The sequence below is a fragment of the Ylistrum balloti genome, unplaced genomic scaffold (assembly GCF_031769215.1).
Source record: "Ylistrum balloti isolate Yb309-2 unplaced genomic scaffold, AGI_CSIRO_Ybal_v1 Utg370780, whole genome shotgun sequence".
In the NCBI taxonomy this organism is placed as follows: domain Eukaryota; kingdom Metazoa; phylum Mollusca; class Bivalvia; order Pectinida; family Pectinidae; genus Ylistrum; species Ylistrum balloti.
Genome location: NW_026782456.1, coordinates 629,411 through 643,707, shown reverse-complemented (window position 1 = coordinate 643,707; position 14,297 = coordinate 629,411). Strand labels below are relative to the sequence as shown.

At 33.3% G+C, this 14,297-nt stretch overlaps 1 protein-coding gene across 1 annotated transcript; it reads left to right on the top strand.

Moving 5' to 3' along the window:
* The first annotated feature begins 5,170 nt into the window (after nt 1-5,170).
* Nucleotides 5,171-13,262, top strand: LOC132558351 (uncharacterized). Its single transcript, XM_060222898.1, has 9 exons — nt 5,171-5,255; nt 5,933-5,953; nt 8,328-8,547; nt 9,514-9,563; nt 9,663-9,878; nt 10,495-10,687; nt 11,003-11,092; nt 12,352-12,456; nt 12,958-13,262. The coding sequence occupies exons 2-9, from the start codon at nt 5,934-5,936 to the stop codon at nt 13,237-13,239; spliced, it is 1,176 nt and encodes a 391-aa protein (XP_060078881.1). The 5' UTR covers nt 5,171-5,255; nt 5,933; the 3' UTR covers nt 13,240-13,262.
* Nucleotides 13,263-14,297: the final 1,035 nt, after the last annotated feature.

Sequence of the window (14,297 nt, the reverse complement as noted above, 5' to 3'; positions counted from 1 at the left end):
ATTTTGTATAACATAATAAACTGAGTGTTAAAATATGGCAATATTTACCAGAAGTTTTGATTTGGTAGTTCAGTTGAATGTGATTTTCTGTAAAGTCGGCAATTTTTGAGGAGGATATATTTTCATGGATTTTGTGGGTGCTGTTATCAGTGAATTTACATCCACAAACTGTTAAATTGAGTATAAATAGATTTATTGAACTAAATGTACCCACGAAATCAAGTGTCCCCTGAACAGCGATATGTACCCACGAAATCAAGTGTCCCATGAACAGCGATTTGTACCCACGAAATCAAGTGTCCCCTGAACAGCGATTTAAAAGGAAAACCCAGGAAAATTGAGCCCTATAAAGATATATGTTTTATATTATTAAGGTTTTACAGGTATGCCACGTGAATATGTAATTGATGTTGGGTATGTGATAGAACTTAAGCGTAATTATTCTACAACAATTACAAAAATATATCATCAAAGATGTGTATTATGTATTCTTCATGGCCTGATAAAACTGGAGGGGGCCTAGTATTGGAGAAAATGGAGTTGTTTGTAAATAACAACTGAATTTTTTAAAGGCTATGAAACTCTTAGTTAATTTGAGTCCTCAGCCAACTGACCAGCTGACGATTATTAACTAATCGACATAAATCTGATGTCCAGTCAGATTTGGAGATGTTCCTCTTCACTTGTTTCTGTATACTTGTTGTTAATTGATATACAAATTTTACTTATAACAAACCAAATACTGATCAGCTAGGTTGCCAAAATAAATATATTGGCCATTCTAAGTTACTATGATGATTATAGTACCGTAGCTTCCTTCAGTGAGCTTGCATAGTGATTGTTTTGTTAATGTACCTGTAATCTGTCTAGCAGTTGTTTGTTGGCTTTTTAATATTTATTTCAAGGTTTTTTCAGACACTTTTTTCATTTGGTGATTATTATGTATTTAGCATGTAGATATTTATACACAGTTAAAGCAATCTAAAGTAGGCATGTAGGACACAGTTCCTTTAAAAATTGTCGTCAATCTCTTGTTAAATAATGTCTGATAATGGCCTTCAAAATCAAGGGTGACAGGATGTTTTAAAGAGTCGTCAGGTAAAATTAACTTATTCATCAGTTCTGTGGTTTAGCTACAATGTATCGCATTTTTCAGCATTGAGATGATGTTCTGTGTTATGTTTGAGCATTATATTGACTTTATTACATACAAAAACTAAATTTAAAACTTTTAAATAATTTCATTAGTAAAGAAATACCAGGTGATTCTTGCATTTTTCATGATATGGTCAATACTGGCAACGCTGAATAATAAAAAATTGGTGTGATTGTTGTATTATCCCATATTTTTGTTTTGTTTCGTTTTGTTTATGTTCAGATACACATGTTTTGATTTAAAAAATGAAAGCAAAAATGGAACTGTTGGTGTTATTGCATGGCAAGGCATTCACATGTCATTTGCCATTCATACGTCAATGAACATATTTTTCTCATTTGTTAATTAAAAAAATTAAATTGTCTCTAAATCAAATGTTACATTATGGCTGGACAGCCATGAATACTGTTACTTGTTTTTACAAAGAAAAATAGGTTGACATGTTAATAATTACATTACTGCCTTTAAATAGCAGTTTGTTTTTACAAAGAAAAAAAGGTTGACATATTAATAATTACATCACTACCTTTAAATAGCAGCTTGATAAGTACTATATATTCTATGTACCCACTATATTCAGCGGGATCTTTTCTGTACAGTATCTACAAGGTAAGTAAGGTATTACTTCACATTTATTTTGGAATGATATGTAAGAAATTCAATATTTATACACAAAGTGCCTTTATTATCTCCTCAACCAATCAAATGGTTTACTGCTAGCCTTTGTTATCTCCTAAACCAATCAAATGGTTTACTGCTAGCCTTTGTTATCTCCTCAACCAATCAAATGGTTTACTGCTAGCCTTTGTTATCTCCTCAACCAATCAAATGTTTTACTGCTGGCCTTTGTTATCTCCTCAACCAATCAAATGGTTTACGGCTAGCCTTTGGTTTTGTCATGACACATTAAATTGTTAGAGAATCCCCGACAAACTATGGTAATACACTTAGTATTTTGTGTTAGGTAATGTAGGAGTGTTTACTGAAACTCATCTTCCTTGACCAAAGTGCAAACTGTTGTAAATATGTACAATATTAGTTTATAAACACGTGTACAGTAATTGATATGGCTTTAAACACACTACACCCCAGTGCCACAAACATTTCTTAACATTTTGACAGAGAGATGATTGTTGTTATATTAAGCAGAAAACTTTTCCTGGAGACATTGCGTTTTGTATTGCTTTCATACGGAAAAAAAAATCAAAGGAGAGCTTTTAAACTTGTCATAGGTAATTTAGGTGCATGAATTACTTTCTAAAGTAGGGTCTAAACTGAACTTGGGAATTAGAATTGTTTGTATCATTGTATTTAAATTTTTAAAAAATCTGTTTCCTCGCAATAAATCTACAACTGTTTTAGGATAAAGAATTATCTAAATTTTATTTGGTTCTACTTCAGAAATTTTCACGAACACTGGTTGTCTCTAACTAGTTTTTGAACAACTGGGACTGTCTTATAGTACTATATTTTAACAATAGAACATTATTTCATTATGGTTTGCACATACTGTGTACCCACATGTGCTAGATATGAACCCACATAACTATGTAATCTATTTTGTCTAGTTGTAGGAGGAGGCATAGTCGAGAGGGTTATTCACTTAAGCCTGGCTTTCATTTATAGCGGCTTTGGTCCATGTATTTCACCGGTGCACCTCAATGCGCTGTAAATATCACGATATAAATTACGCTATTTATCGACTTTTGTTGCTTTTAAATAATAAACAACATTTAACTACATGGAAATGCGTTATTATATCTTCCGATTAGTATTTGTTTTGAAGTCCTAGTTTTGAATCCTGTTTTAGCAGTGTTGTGATTTGCTTTCAGTTGCAGAGATGTCTTGAGAAGGCTTCAATATTTTCTTTGCAATTATAGATATCAGTGATAAATCACACATGTGATGATTATATGGAGAATACGCAATCCACCCTGGAGCAGGGTGTGCATGGGTGGCTTACGATAACAACTTACATGTTCTCGTGGCAAGCGGATGATATTTCAGATTGAGATGGATAACCTAAACAAGCTGGGAAGTATGAATTGTAATTGGTGGTTTAAGTAACCAAAAAATCATAACAATGCAATATATAGTAGAAAGTGCACAAGTCTACTGCCTTTCACTGACTATACATCGACATCCAGGTAAATACTTGTAATGCTACGTTCCCCGAAAAATTTAAAACCAGGGTATTCCTATTGAAGCCATCATGCAAAGATGGCGGCTATCTGAGCCATCAAGCTTCATACTAAATGGATCAATTTCTAAATGGATATATTTCCTTATGAGCTTATAACTGAAAACTTGATTCTTACACTTAGAATAGAAGTTCTTAATTAAATTAATATTAATTAACACTAATAATGTATCTGTTAATTATTGTTAGTGTATGAAGTGCCCAAAACAAACATTTCACTCAATAGATACTCACGTCCATTACTGTATGTACCATTTTGCATTATCAATGATGTGACAATATATCAGGTGTAATGTGTGGTTATCATAATTTTGAATATCGGGAATTATTCAAATTTTGAATATTGGGAATTATTCTAACTTTGAATACCACAAATTATTCTAATTTTGAACAAGAAGTTATTGCCCTTTTTTCTTTCTTGTCCAAAGATTTCTCCAAATCTCTTTAAAACTTGGTACATCATTGAAACATGGAGCAATTCTTTTTCCTCTTAATTTTTTCACTCATGTTTACCATTTCCATATTTGCTTTTTCATGAAACACCGTGGAGAAATTAAGAGAAAGACCTTTGAGATTAAAATATTTTTTCTTGAGAGAGTTTAACTGGTGGAGATCTTCAATATTCTATTGACAAGGGAAAGAATTGTAACTGTCCGCCTATATATATGGTAATTTGAATTTGTTTTCAAATGAGGCTAAATTAATTGAATATTTAATAGGGAGCAAAGACACTGCCTTTTAATTGAAGATTTAATGTGAAACTAATTGCAACAGAATTTATTCATTTTCTTATCTTGTTTTTCATAATGATTGGTAATTATTATTTTGTAATAAAAAAATCCAAAATCATGAGTCGCTCAAACTGTGATTGCTAAAACAAGGAGAATTGTTTACTGGATCAACATTAAAGTATAATATCAACCCAATCTGTAAAACTGGGCATAGGAAATTATTTGTACTGAATGACCAATCAATATTCAACATAGATTAGCCAAAACATCGGTAAGACGTGTTAAAAAAATATGGCACCATGGAAATCGTTAAAAAATAGTCGTGTCTAACGTAACTAGTTTTTGTTGTATTTAAACCAAAGAATTACATGAATCAGAGTATTTATCAATACCAGGGACGTATCAATACTATCTAAGAATAAAAACATTGAAAAAAGGTTTGTCCATCGAGTTTCTCATCAGCTATTTTATTTCACACTTTAAAATTTTATAGTCTGGTTCGAAGCTATCTTAAACTTGAAAAGGAAGGATATACCAACTAACGCAACTTTCATTACAAAATTTTTTATTAACAGACAAGACGTCTTGTCAAGATATCTAGAAATAATGCTAGATTTGAATTATTTTTGCAAATATGTACTCTTTTAATTTGTCTTACTATACTTTTCAGTATCAATTGTAACACAAGAGGTACAAATCACGTTTTAAATATTATTACTTATGTGATTTTCTTTATTTTCCTGACTCTGTAGAAGGCACTTTCCACAAAAATGATTTGTGAAGACTCTTTCACGTTACAATACAAACGCCCGCCCATTTGGAAACACCAAAAATGAATTTTGTGGCAACGAAGTCAATGGTATCACCCACCTACATTTATATTCAAAATGTTCACCATGGTGACTATGTGATAACATCTAACCGTTCTAGCGATATTACTTCGTGAATTAAAAAGGTAAATGGCACCACAGATCTGTAACCCCCCTCTCTGGGCCCCATATCGTAAATACAGGTACGTCACTCACTCGTACAAAATGGCGACGCGATACATCAACAAAATAACACACTAGTTTGTCCTAAAAACTACCAATACACGATCTGTAGGGAGTGACTCATCTCTCGATTGTCGGTGAATCAAGGTTCATCTAGCCTAGATATTCTGATCAACGTAAGTATATGTTATCAGTCTTCTAGTGGTCTGCAGGTAACTGTCACAACAGCCGTACATAACTACACGTAAAAATGAGGTATCAGTCAAGTGTAACAGGTGCACCACTTTCGATTTCTGCCTAAAAAGGTTAAGTGAATGATTCAAGATATCAATGATTATGATACCGTTTCAGCATAGTTTAACAGCATTATTTTATGACGATATATTTGCTGTCAATATCGTAAAATAAATTTTACATGACAACCATGTGTAAACCGAAAGTACATGCTAAGCGTCGTAGAGACACCGAGTGCTTACCTCTTGGATCGCATACCTTTAAAGCGTGAGAGCGACTACATGAAAAATGTTTCGGATTGAGAAAATACACTTTCGTAAAATGCACATTTAACTCTGGAATTAGGAATTATTTTATTTATTCCAAATATAGTTATCACTTCCATTCCAAGTACTGTTTTCCAATACTATACTGGTTTGATTGGATACTAAATATGTAAAAACCTTCATGGTGCAGCAAGATATTGTTTTGACATCTTTGGTTTTGTTCTTTTGTCAAATCTCTCAAAAGAAAAGAAACAAGAATAAAAATAATGAAACAAAAAGTACACTTTAGAAATTCTAGCCGCCAGACCTTTATAAATCCTCAACGCTAAGTAGAAAACTTTTTTTCTTTTCAGAATGAGCAAGAAAACATATGGGTAAGTTGCTATAACTTATTATCTGACAATGTTTGATTATTTTAACGATGCAGTAAAGCTTGATCAGTCATTATACCTTTAACGTCGGCTGATATCTTGTTGTAAGGCGAAGACATGTAGGAACCACTTGAATATAAGGCATATGCGAACATTTGTCCAACTACAAAGAAATTCTAGCGTAAATTTCATCAAAATAATACTACTGGACATATACAGAAACTGTTTTAACATTTTACCATTTTTGCCCAATTTGGTGAATGCAATAGTCGAAGGCTGACTCCGGAAATTGCGGTAATTGATTAAGAATTTCGAAGCGAATTAGAACAGATAATGCCAACGTCTGCCTATCACAAGTTCTTGGTTAATGATATTGAATAACTCTCGATAATAATGCTCTTTCAAATACGCTCTGCTGGAACTGATCGGTGAAATCATTACGATTTATAGAAATAGGTGCAATGAATATACAGTATGTGTATGTAAGACAATTAAAAGGTTAACAAAAACAATATAATTTAATCTTATTTTATTATTTCACCTTTGTTATATTTGATGAAGAACGGAATAAAATAACGTTAAGTAATGCTATTTAAAAAAAAACCTTCATGTGTCCTGCATGTTAAGGTAATTTAGGGGAAGTTCAAAGACGTATACAAGGTAAATAGATATGTAATAGACACAACATATGAAAACGTGAATGAAAACAACAGAAAAATACCAACATGCTAACCGAATCAGAAAGATTTACAAAAATACGCTAGAAGAATAAGACCAGGTGATCCTAAAGATTAAGCCTCTTCTGCTTTATCGACCACGCTCACTATCCCAATCTTGATCATTCCAATTAAGCAATGTCACAATTCCAAATGAGGACGAAGTAAACAGTAACGTAACCGACTGGTACACTAACGAAACCCAACACGTCTAACATCATTATGACACCGGGAAACGTCCCCATCTTTTTCAGCATGCATCTCTTGAAACACTGTTGTGAGCTTGTCCGTCAGTTTTCGAGATCGTGATATTGAGAACAAACCCATAAACATAGGATTTACTGCGATATGCAAACATAGGTTGATTTATTTGCTGTTTCCGGACGATTCCTTTAACATAGGTTGATTTGTTTGCTGTTTTCGGACGCTAACTTTAACATAGGTTGATTTGTTTGCTGTTTTCGGACGCTAACTTTAACATAGGTTGATTTGTTTGCTGTTTCTGGACGATACCTTGATGCTGGAGGCCAAAGGATTAATAGCATTAATAGCAAATTAACTTATATACTTACTTCTTTTTGATAAGTGTTAGCTAAAAATGAGCATTAAGAATTAGCATGTCTGTTGTCATTATTATATAAACGAATGACATCGTGTCCCAGTTATGACAGTTCAGTATGAAGACACTATAAAATTGTCCTTGAATGTCTACCTCTCTTTAGGCACGATTTTTAAATGGCCTCGGGTATTGCAACAACGAAAAACATCTTGGACAGGTACGCCTTTGGTGACTTTGACACACCTTCCGGACATGGCTCGCATGAAAACTCTATCATAAGCCTTACAATGCTTTAGTAACTGATGACATGTTCGTTTGTAAATCTTGATAAAATATCATGCTTACCAGAGAGCACACGGTATCTCATTATAACGATGAAAGTATTGAAAGTATTGAAGTGCTTTTTGTCAGTAGTCCATAGCTAGCATGCTTTACTGAATCTACCCTTTTTCTGGTGGTGTTCATATGTCTGTGAACGCCAGTTGAATGCAGTTCAATGCTTAGTTGACTTGGTAACGAATTTAATGTTACATATTGTCGATGCTTTGTGAATTCCCTGTATGTGGAGTGTAAACTTTAATTAGAAATAAAATCGGCATTAAAATTGCATTTTATTGGAACTTTTTGATGAATATTCCATAAGACGTGTTATCATCCTCACCCTCAACCTTCTAGGTTTTACCAAATTAAAGGTTAGTTGTATTGTTTTGAACAAGATGTCAGTTTAGTTTTTATATAAATCAACTGTTGTGTAGTGATGTATGTCGAAGTGATTCAAGATTTCAAATCATAGACAGAATGAGTTTTCCGAAATACCCCTCGTAAATGGTCAGTTTCTTGAATATAAATGAAAAGACTAAGACCGAATTACGAAATCCAAAATGCTTGATTTAGCTACTGACAAATACAAGTGTTTAATGCTTCTCTGAACTGTCAGTGAGTCAATATCACAGATTTAATATCTGAATTCCTGTCTGTATGATACATACTTTTTCATTTTTAAACAGACATAAGACATGGTGCTTTAAAACAATATATTGGCCACAATCAAGTCACGGAATTTAACTTTTGCTAAGAAAAAATCTTATTTCTTTTTTTGCAGATACGGTTCCCATGGTGTATTTGTTTCCAAGCATGTTCAAACAAGACAAGCGGGGCATAGAAGTCCAATGCGACCCGCGCCAGAGGCACCATCGCATCATAAACCCCAATTCGAGGACAGTTTGCTCAAACTGATCAAGGAAATTCCTGATGTCGAAAGAGCATACATGAAAAGTGGTTTCAAAGACGCATTAGAACACGTGAACATGAAACTATTGGAGGTAAAAACACTGGAAACAAATCTCATTTTGCTTCATAGACGTTTGAAGAAAATTACTTATTTCATCAATTTTATTTAATTGGCGTTTGGATTAATTGATATAAGGTACATGTACTCACGAAATACACTAGATAATACATCATCATCATCATCGTCATCATCATCATCATCATCATCATCATCATCATCATCATCATCATCATCATCATCATCATCATCATCAGCAGCAGCAGCAGCAGCAGCAGCAGCAGCAGCAGCAGCAGCATCATCACATCATTATCATCATCATTATCATAATCATCATCATCATTATCATCATCATCATCATCACCATCATCATCATCATCATTATCATCATCATCATTATCATCATCATCATCATTATCATCATCATTATCGTCATCATCATCATCATCGTCATCATCAAAGATTTTATTTCGTTTCAGTTTTGAAATTATTGTTGTGGCCACATGTAGTCATTTCGATGTTTGAACTTTAGAATTGTTATTGACATTTCTTAAGAAGAATCTTTATGATTTAAACTTGTTTGAAATGGCCGTCAGTGATACAGAATATCACCGCAATTTATTTCTTTAAAAAAAATCACGATTCATACAAAGACCATTTAGATATCTCATTTAATAGTCTTTTCGACAAATACTTACTGTATTCTATTTTTAGCCAAATATGAAAAACATAGTATGACAAAAATTTCAATTGATGCAACATGAAGATTCACGTGTTAGAGGGAGACTGTTTTTTATTATACATATTCACTAATAGTAAATCATATTTGTTATACATTACTTGAGACTGAAGTCGGTGTTCTACGAAAGAGAATTCTGAAACATTGATGTTTGGTTTGTAATTCTTATAACAACGTTCTATTTTTATTTCTTGTCGAGCGTTAAAAGTTAGGATGTTAAATGTTTGTATTAATATAATTGTACTTGCTTTTCCGTTAAAGGCCAAGAAATTGAATGTGCATTCTCAAGCAGATATTGTTCAAAGTAGCGAGTAAGTATATTCTTGACTTTGATGTCCACCACATTCTCTCTTTTTTTTTTTTTTTTTTGTTAACAAATATACTACATATAAGTAATATATTTTTATCAGCTGGAAGACCAAAGAGCATGAGCTTCTCAAAGAAATTGCACAGCTGAATGAACATATACAGAGGTTACAGAGACAGTCAACTGTAGTGCGGAGTGGCAGGGAAAGTGGAAAAGATAGTAAATATGAGAAAGTGATGGATCGGTTAATGCACGAAAACGACAGTATGCAAAAACAGCTGCAGTCACTTAAAACTGAAAAGAAAGACCTTCTACATAGGTAAATAATGTAATTATACCTAACCTAATCTAATTGTTATTTTAAGTAGCCCTAATAAGAACCATGACTACCTTCTGATCCTATGTTGTTATGCTGCGGTTTTTTAGGCCCACCAGACGAGATTCGTAATTTCTTCAGCGGAAAAAACACATTTTTATCGTATAAATTTTGATTACTAAGGTAGAAAAAACCTAGATTTTCAGGCAAAGATATACGTACATAAAAACACTGTTAGGAATTCGGATACCGATCTGGTGTTTGAAACTGTTTTCTTTTAATAAATTACCAATCAAAGATTAGGGGCCACATATCATAAGGATAATTCAAATGGTTTGGAGAGTAAATCTACTGTTAATGTGTCCACGTAGTGAAACATGATGATCCAAATAACACACACACATACACACACATACACACATACACACCACACACACACTCACACACACACACACCACCACACACACACACACACACACACACACACACACACACACACACACACACACACACACACACACACAAACACCCTCACACACACACACACACACACACTCTTATATATATATATACTTATACTTCGTGTCACTGAGACCTGGTTACGTTCACAACGTTTCAGGTTAAGTAAGCTGGCTGGAGCTAAGTTATCCGACAATAACCCTGATATTACCGACCTCAGTGATCCTAACCGTCCACAGAAACTGGCACAGATGTTCAACGAACTGTATGATAACCAGTGGACGGAGGCTTTCGAATCAATGTCCGGATCACATGACAAAGGAAATATTCAAGTTCTTTTGGATATATTTATGGTAATTGTATAAAAGTAAAAATCAGTAAATGAACCTTGACTTAAAATATCTAGGTACACAAGAACAAAATTGTTTTCCACATCTACTGATCTTTGATGATTTTATATGCCAGTTTGTGTATGACGTGATCTTTTACCGATGGTTATATGCAAAATAATTCAACATTCAGGTACAAGAAACATTCATGGAATTTGATTAATTAAGCTCACTGTAAGGGAAGGATATCATCATGCCATTCAGCAGCTATATATTTGTTGAATATCTTTATAATTTCCCTTAAAAAGACTTTTTTTCATTTGAAATGTTTGAAACCAGGAAATCTGGAAGTTCTGTAGGGATCTGGGACATCACCATCTTGTATCATTAGAGAACCTGATGCTTCATCCATGGTTGACGACGCACACGGTACAGTTACTTTGTTGAAATCGTCAAATAATTTCTTCGCTTTTCACCACACGCACTTTAAGGGAGAATATCATCGACATAAGCTTTTATTTTATTTTTTTTTCATTATTCTGTCTTCAAGTGACGACGTATGCTAGCATAAATCAGTTCTTAATCTAAAGTCAAAATTACCCATTTCTTTTACTTATGTTAAAGCAGCATTCCGGCCAAGTCGGTTTTGCACAGTACTTCATTTACACTAAGATGCATTCTAATAAATAGTTGATCACCTTTTGTAAATTGAACATCACTGGAAAACAAACATTGAACACGTGGTTCTATAAAGTAGTTCATGAGCATCGTTAATATGAGATGATTTTGATCTCACATAGTTTCTTTTATAATACCGGTCTGACAGTATATCATTCTGACAGTATGTCGATGTGAAAGTATATTGTTTTGAGAGTATGTTGATCTGACATCATATTGTTCTAGCAGAATATTGTTTTGATAGTAGCTCCGACAGTTTATTCACAGTATATTGCTATGCCAGTATATAGTTCTGTCGATATATTGTTCTGAAATTACATGTATTGATCCGACAGATTCTGTTCTGACAGTATATTATTCTGACAGTAAATTGTTTTATAAGTATATCATTCGGACAATATATTGTTGTGATAGTAGTTCTGATAGTATATTCATAGTATATTGTTGTGAGAATATATTGTTCAGTCAGTATATTGTTTTGAATTTACTTATAAAGATCTGACAGTATATTATTCTGACAATATATTAATCTGACAGTACATTATTCTGACAATATATTAATCTGACAGTATATTATTCTGACAATATATTAATCTGACAGCATATTATTCTGACAATATATTAATCTGACAGCATATTATTCTGACAATATATTAATCTGACAGCATATTATTCTGACAATATATTAATCTGACAGCATATTATTCTGACAATATATTAATCTGACAGTATATTATTCTGACAATATATTAATCTGACAGTATATTATTCTGACAATATATTAATCTGACAGCATATTATTCTGACAATATATTAATCTGACAGCATATTATTCTGACAATATATTAATCTGACAGTATATTATTCTGACAGCATATTATTCTGACAGTATATTAATCTGACAGTATATTATTCTGACTGTTGTTCTGACAGTTAATTGACAGTACATTTTCCCGAATGTATATTGATCTGACAGTATATTATGTAAAATGATGATCATGCTATTCTAGATACAATCAAAACCAAATGCAGATCAGTACCATACAGAGACAATGAAAAGCCTTAAAGATAGTCGAAAGTTAGCTTCAAAAGAAACAAGAAAAGGGTTATTTGAGGTAAATCTTGAGTTTTATAGACTATAAATATGTCTTATTCTTTATGATTTTACAGATGTCACATTAATATATCACACAGCCAAGCCAGGTGTAAGATTAAAGTCAACATGACTTGTCGATTAATTTCAATAGTGGCAAGGTTTAGAAAATACAAATGTACTTGGCGTTCATTTAAAATCACCAGATAAATGGGACACTGTACCTCACAGTCTAGTTGGTTTTCTTATGTCGTCGCATAGGTTTCACAATTTAGGCTCTTGGCATCCATGACGAGTTATAGAAAGGTGAAACAACTGTATGATGCAGTTTAATTAATTGTTTGTCTCCAGTCTATCTGATTCACTTGTGTGTCTTTTATACAATATTCATTATATGATTTGCATGATATTTTGCACGAGTTACGACGAAATAAGTCTTACAGTGATTGTGCTATTCGTTTGACGTATTGTAAGTAAAATATTATGCTGTGATTTTCTGAAATAAAGCTTTTTTAATTTTCAGCATTTCCGGGATAAACATCCTACGTATCGTACCTTAAATGAAGGTGTGACCCGATACGCAGAAAAATGTGTAGACCTCTGCTGGCTCTGTGCCATTCAAGACCCACCAATAGAATTTACATATAATGTCAAGGGTGGAGAGAAGGTAGATACTCAGTACTTCAGACTTTACGATCGATCAGGAGAAACTGTTGAGTATCTAGTGTGGCCTGCAATGCTGCTGCATCAGGACGGGGCGATTTTAGTTCGTGGCGTAGTACAAGCGGTCAAAAGAAAAAAGTAGAAATCTGTTGTCAGTGTCATGTGTACAGCAATCTGAAATATTTTCGAAGACAAAATTTCATAATAATGTATATCTCTCGAAATAATTTCCAAGTCAGATTTTATGATAGGCTTTAAAACACAGGTGTTGATTTTAACTAGTGTCGGCAGTGTGAAAATGATAAGTCATTGATGGAACAAGATTTTAATTGCCATGTTTATAATGGTTTTTGAAGATTAACTAAAAAAGCAAGAAAATATCGACTTGTCCACAGAATCTCAATTCACACTCATACTCATTAAAACTAGGGAGAAAAATAACCAAAAGAATTATTTACACGTACACTCCTGAAAACGTAGAAGGAGAAGAAGACCAGGTGTTCCGGAAGAGTAAGTGTCTTTGCTTCATCGACGACATCCTCCATGTAAATCTTGGTCAATCCAATTAAGTAATGTCACGTTCTTAACTGAGAACGAGGTATATCACTACGGAACCACCAGGCAATCTAATGATCATCAAACACGTCCAGCTTCATATTGCACGAAGAAATAGAGTATTTGTCAATGTGAACATTATGACGACCATAAAACTTCCCAAAATTTTCAATAACCTGTATCTTTTAAAACCTGTGTTACGATTTTGTCCCTCAGTTTACGACTTCTTGCACGGAAACAAAAACAAGACAGCCGACAGAGGGGCACAGTTAGGACCCATAGGTATGTCAATGGTCTGTTAGAAGATTTTACCAACGAACTCGACGAAGATGTTGTCGATCAGAAACTCGATCAATTTTGTGATTTCGCCCCCCTTATTTTTTTTCTTAAATTTTAATCTATTTTTGACGAGGTACGCTTCAGTATAGTTCACAATCATATATTTGTACCGCCAGTCATCTTCCTTTGAAAGCTCTAAAACGAGAGAACGAATACGTCTTTGCGGTTTAGAATATGCTAAGATGGTAGGAAAATCAAATGTTCAGATAAAAGAAATGTTTTTAAGAAGAGGGTGTTGAATATTCTCTGGGGTACTTTAAGAACCACATTATATTAATCCCACCTTTTTGATAACCAGTATCACAA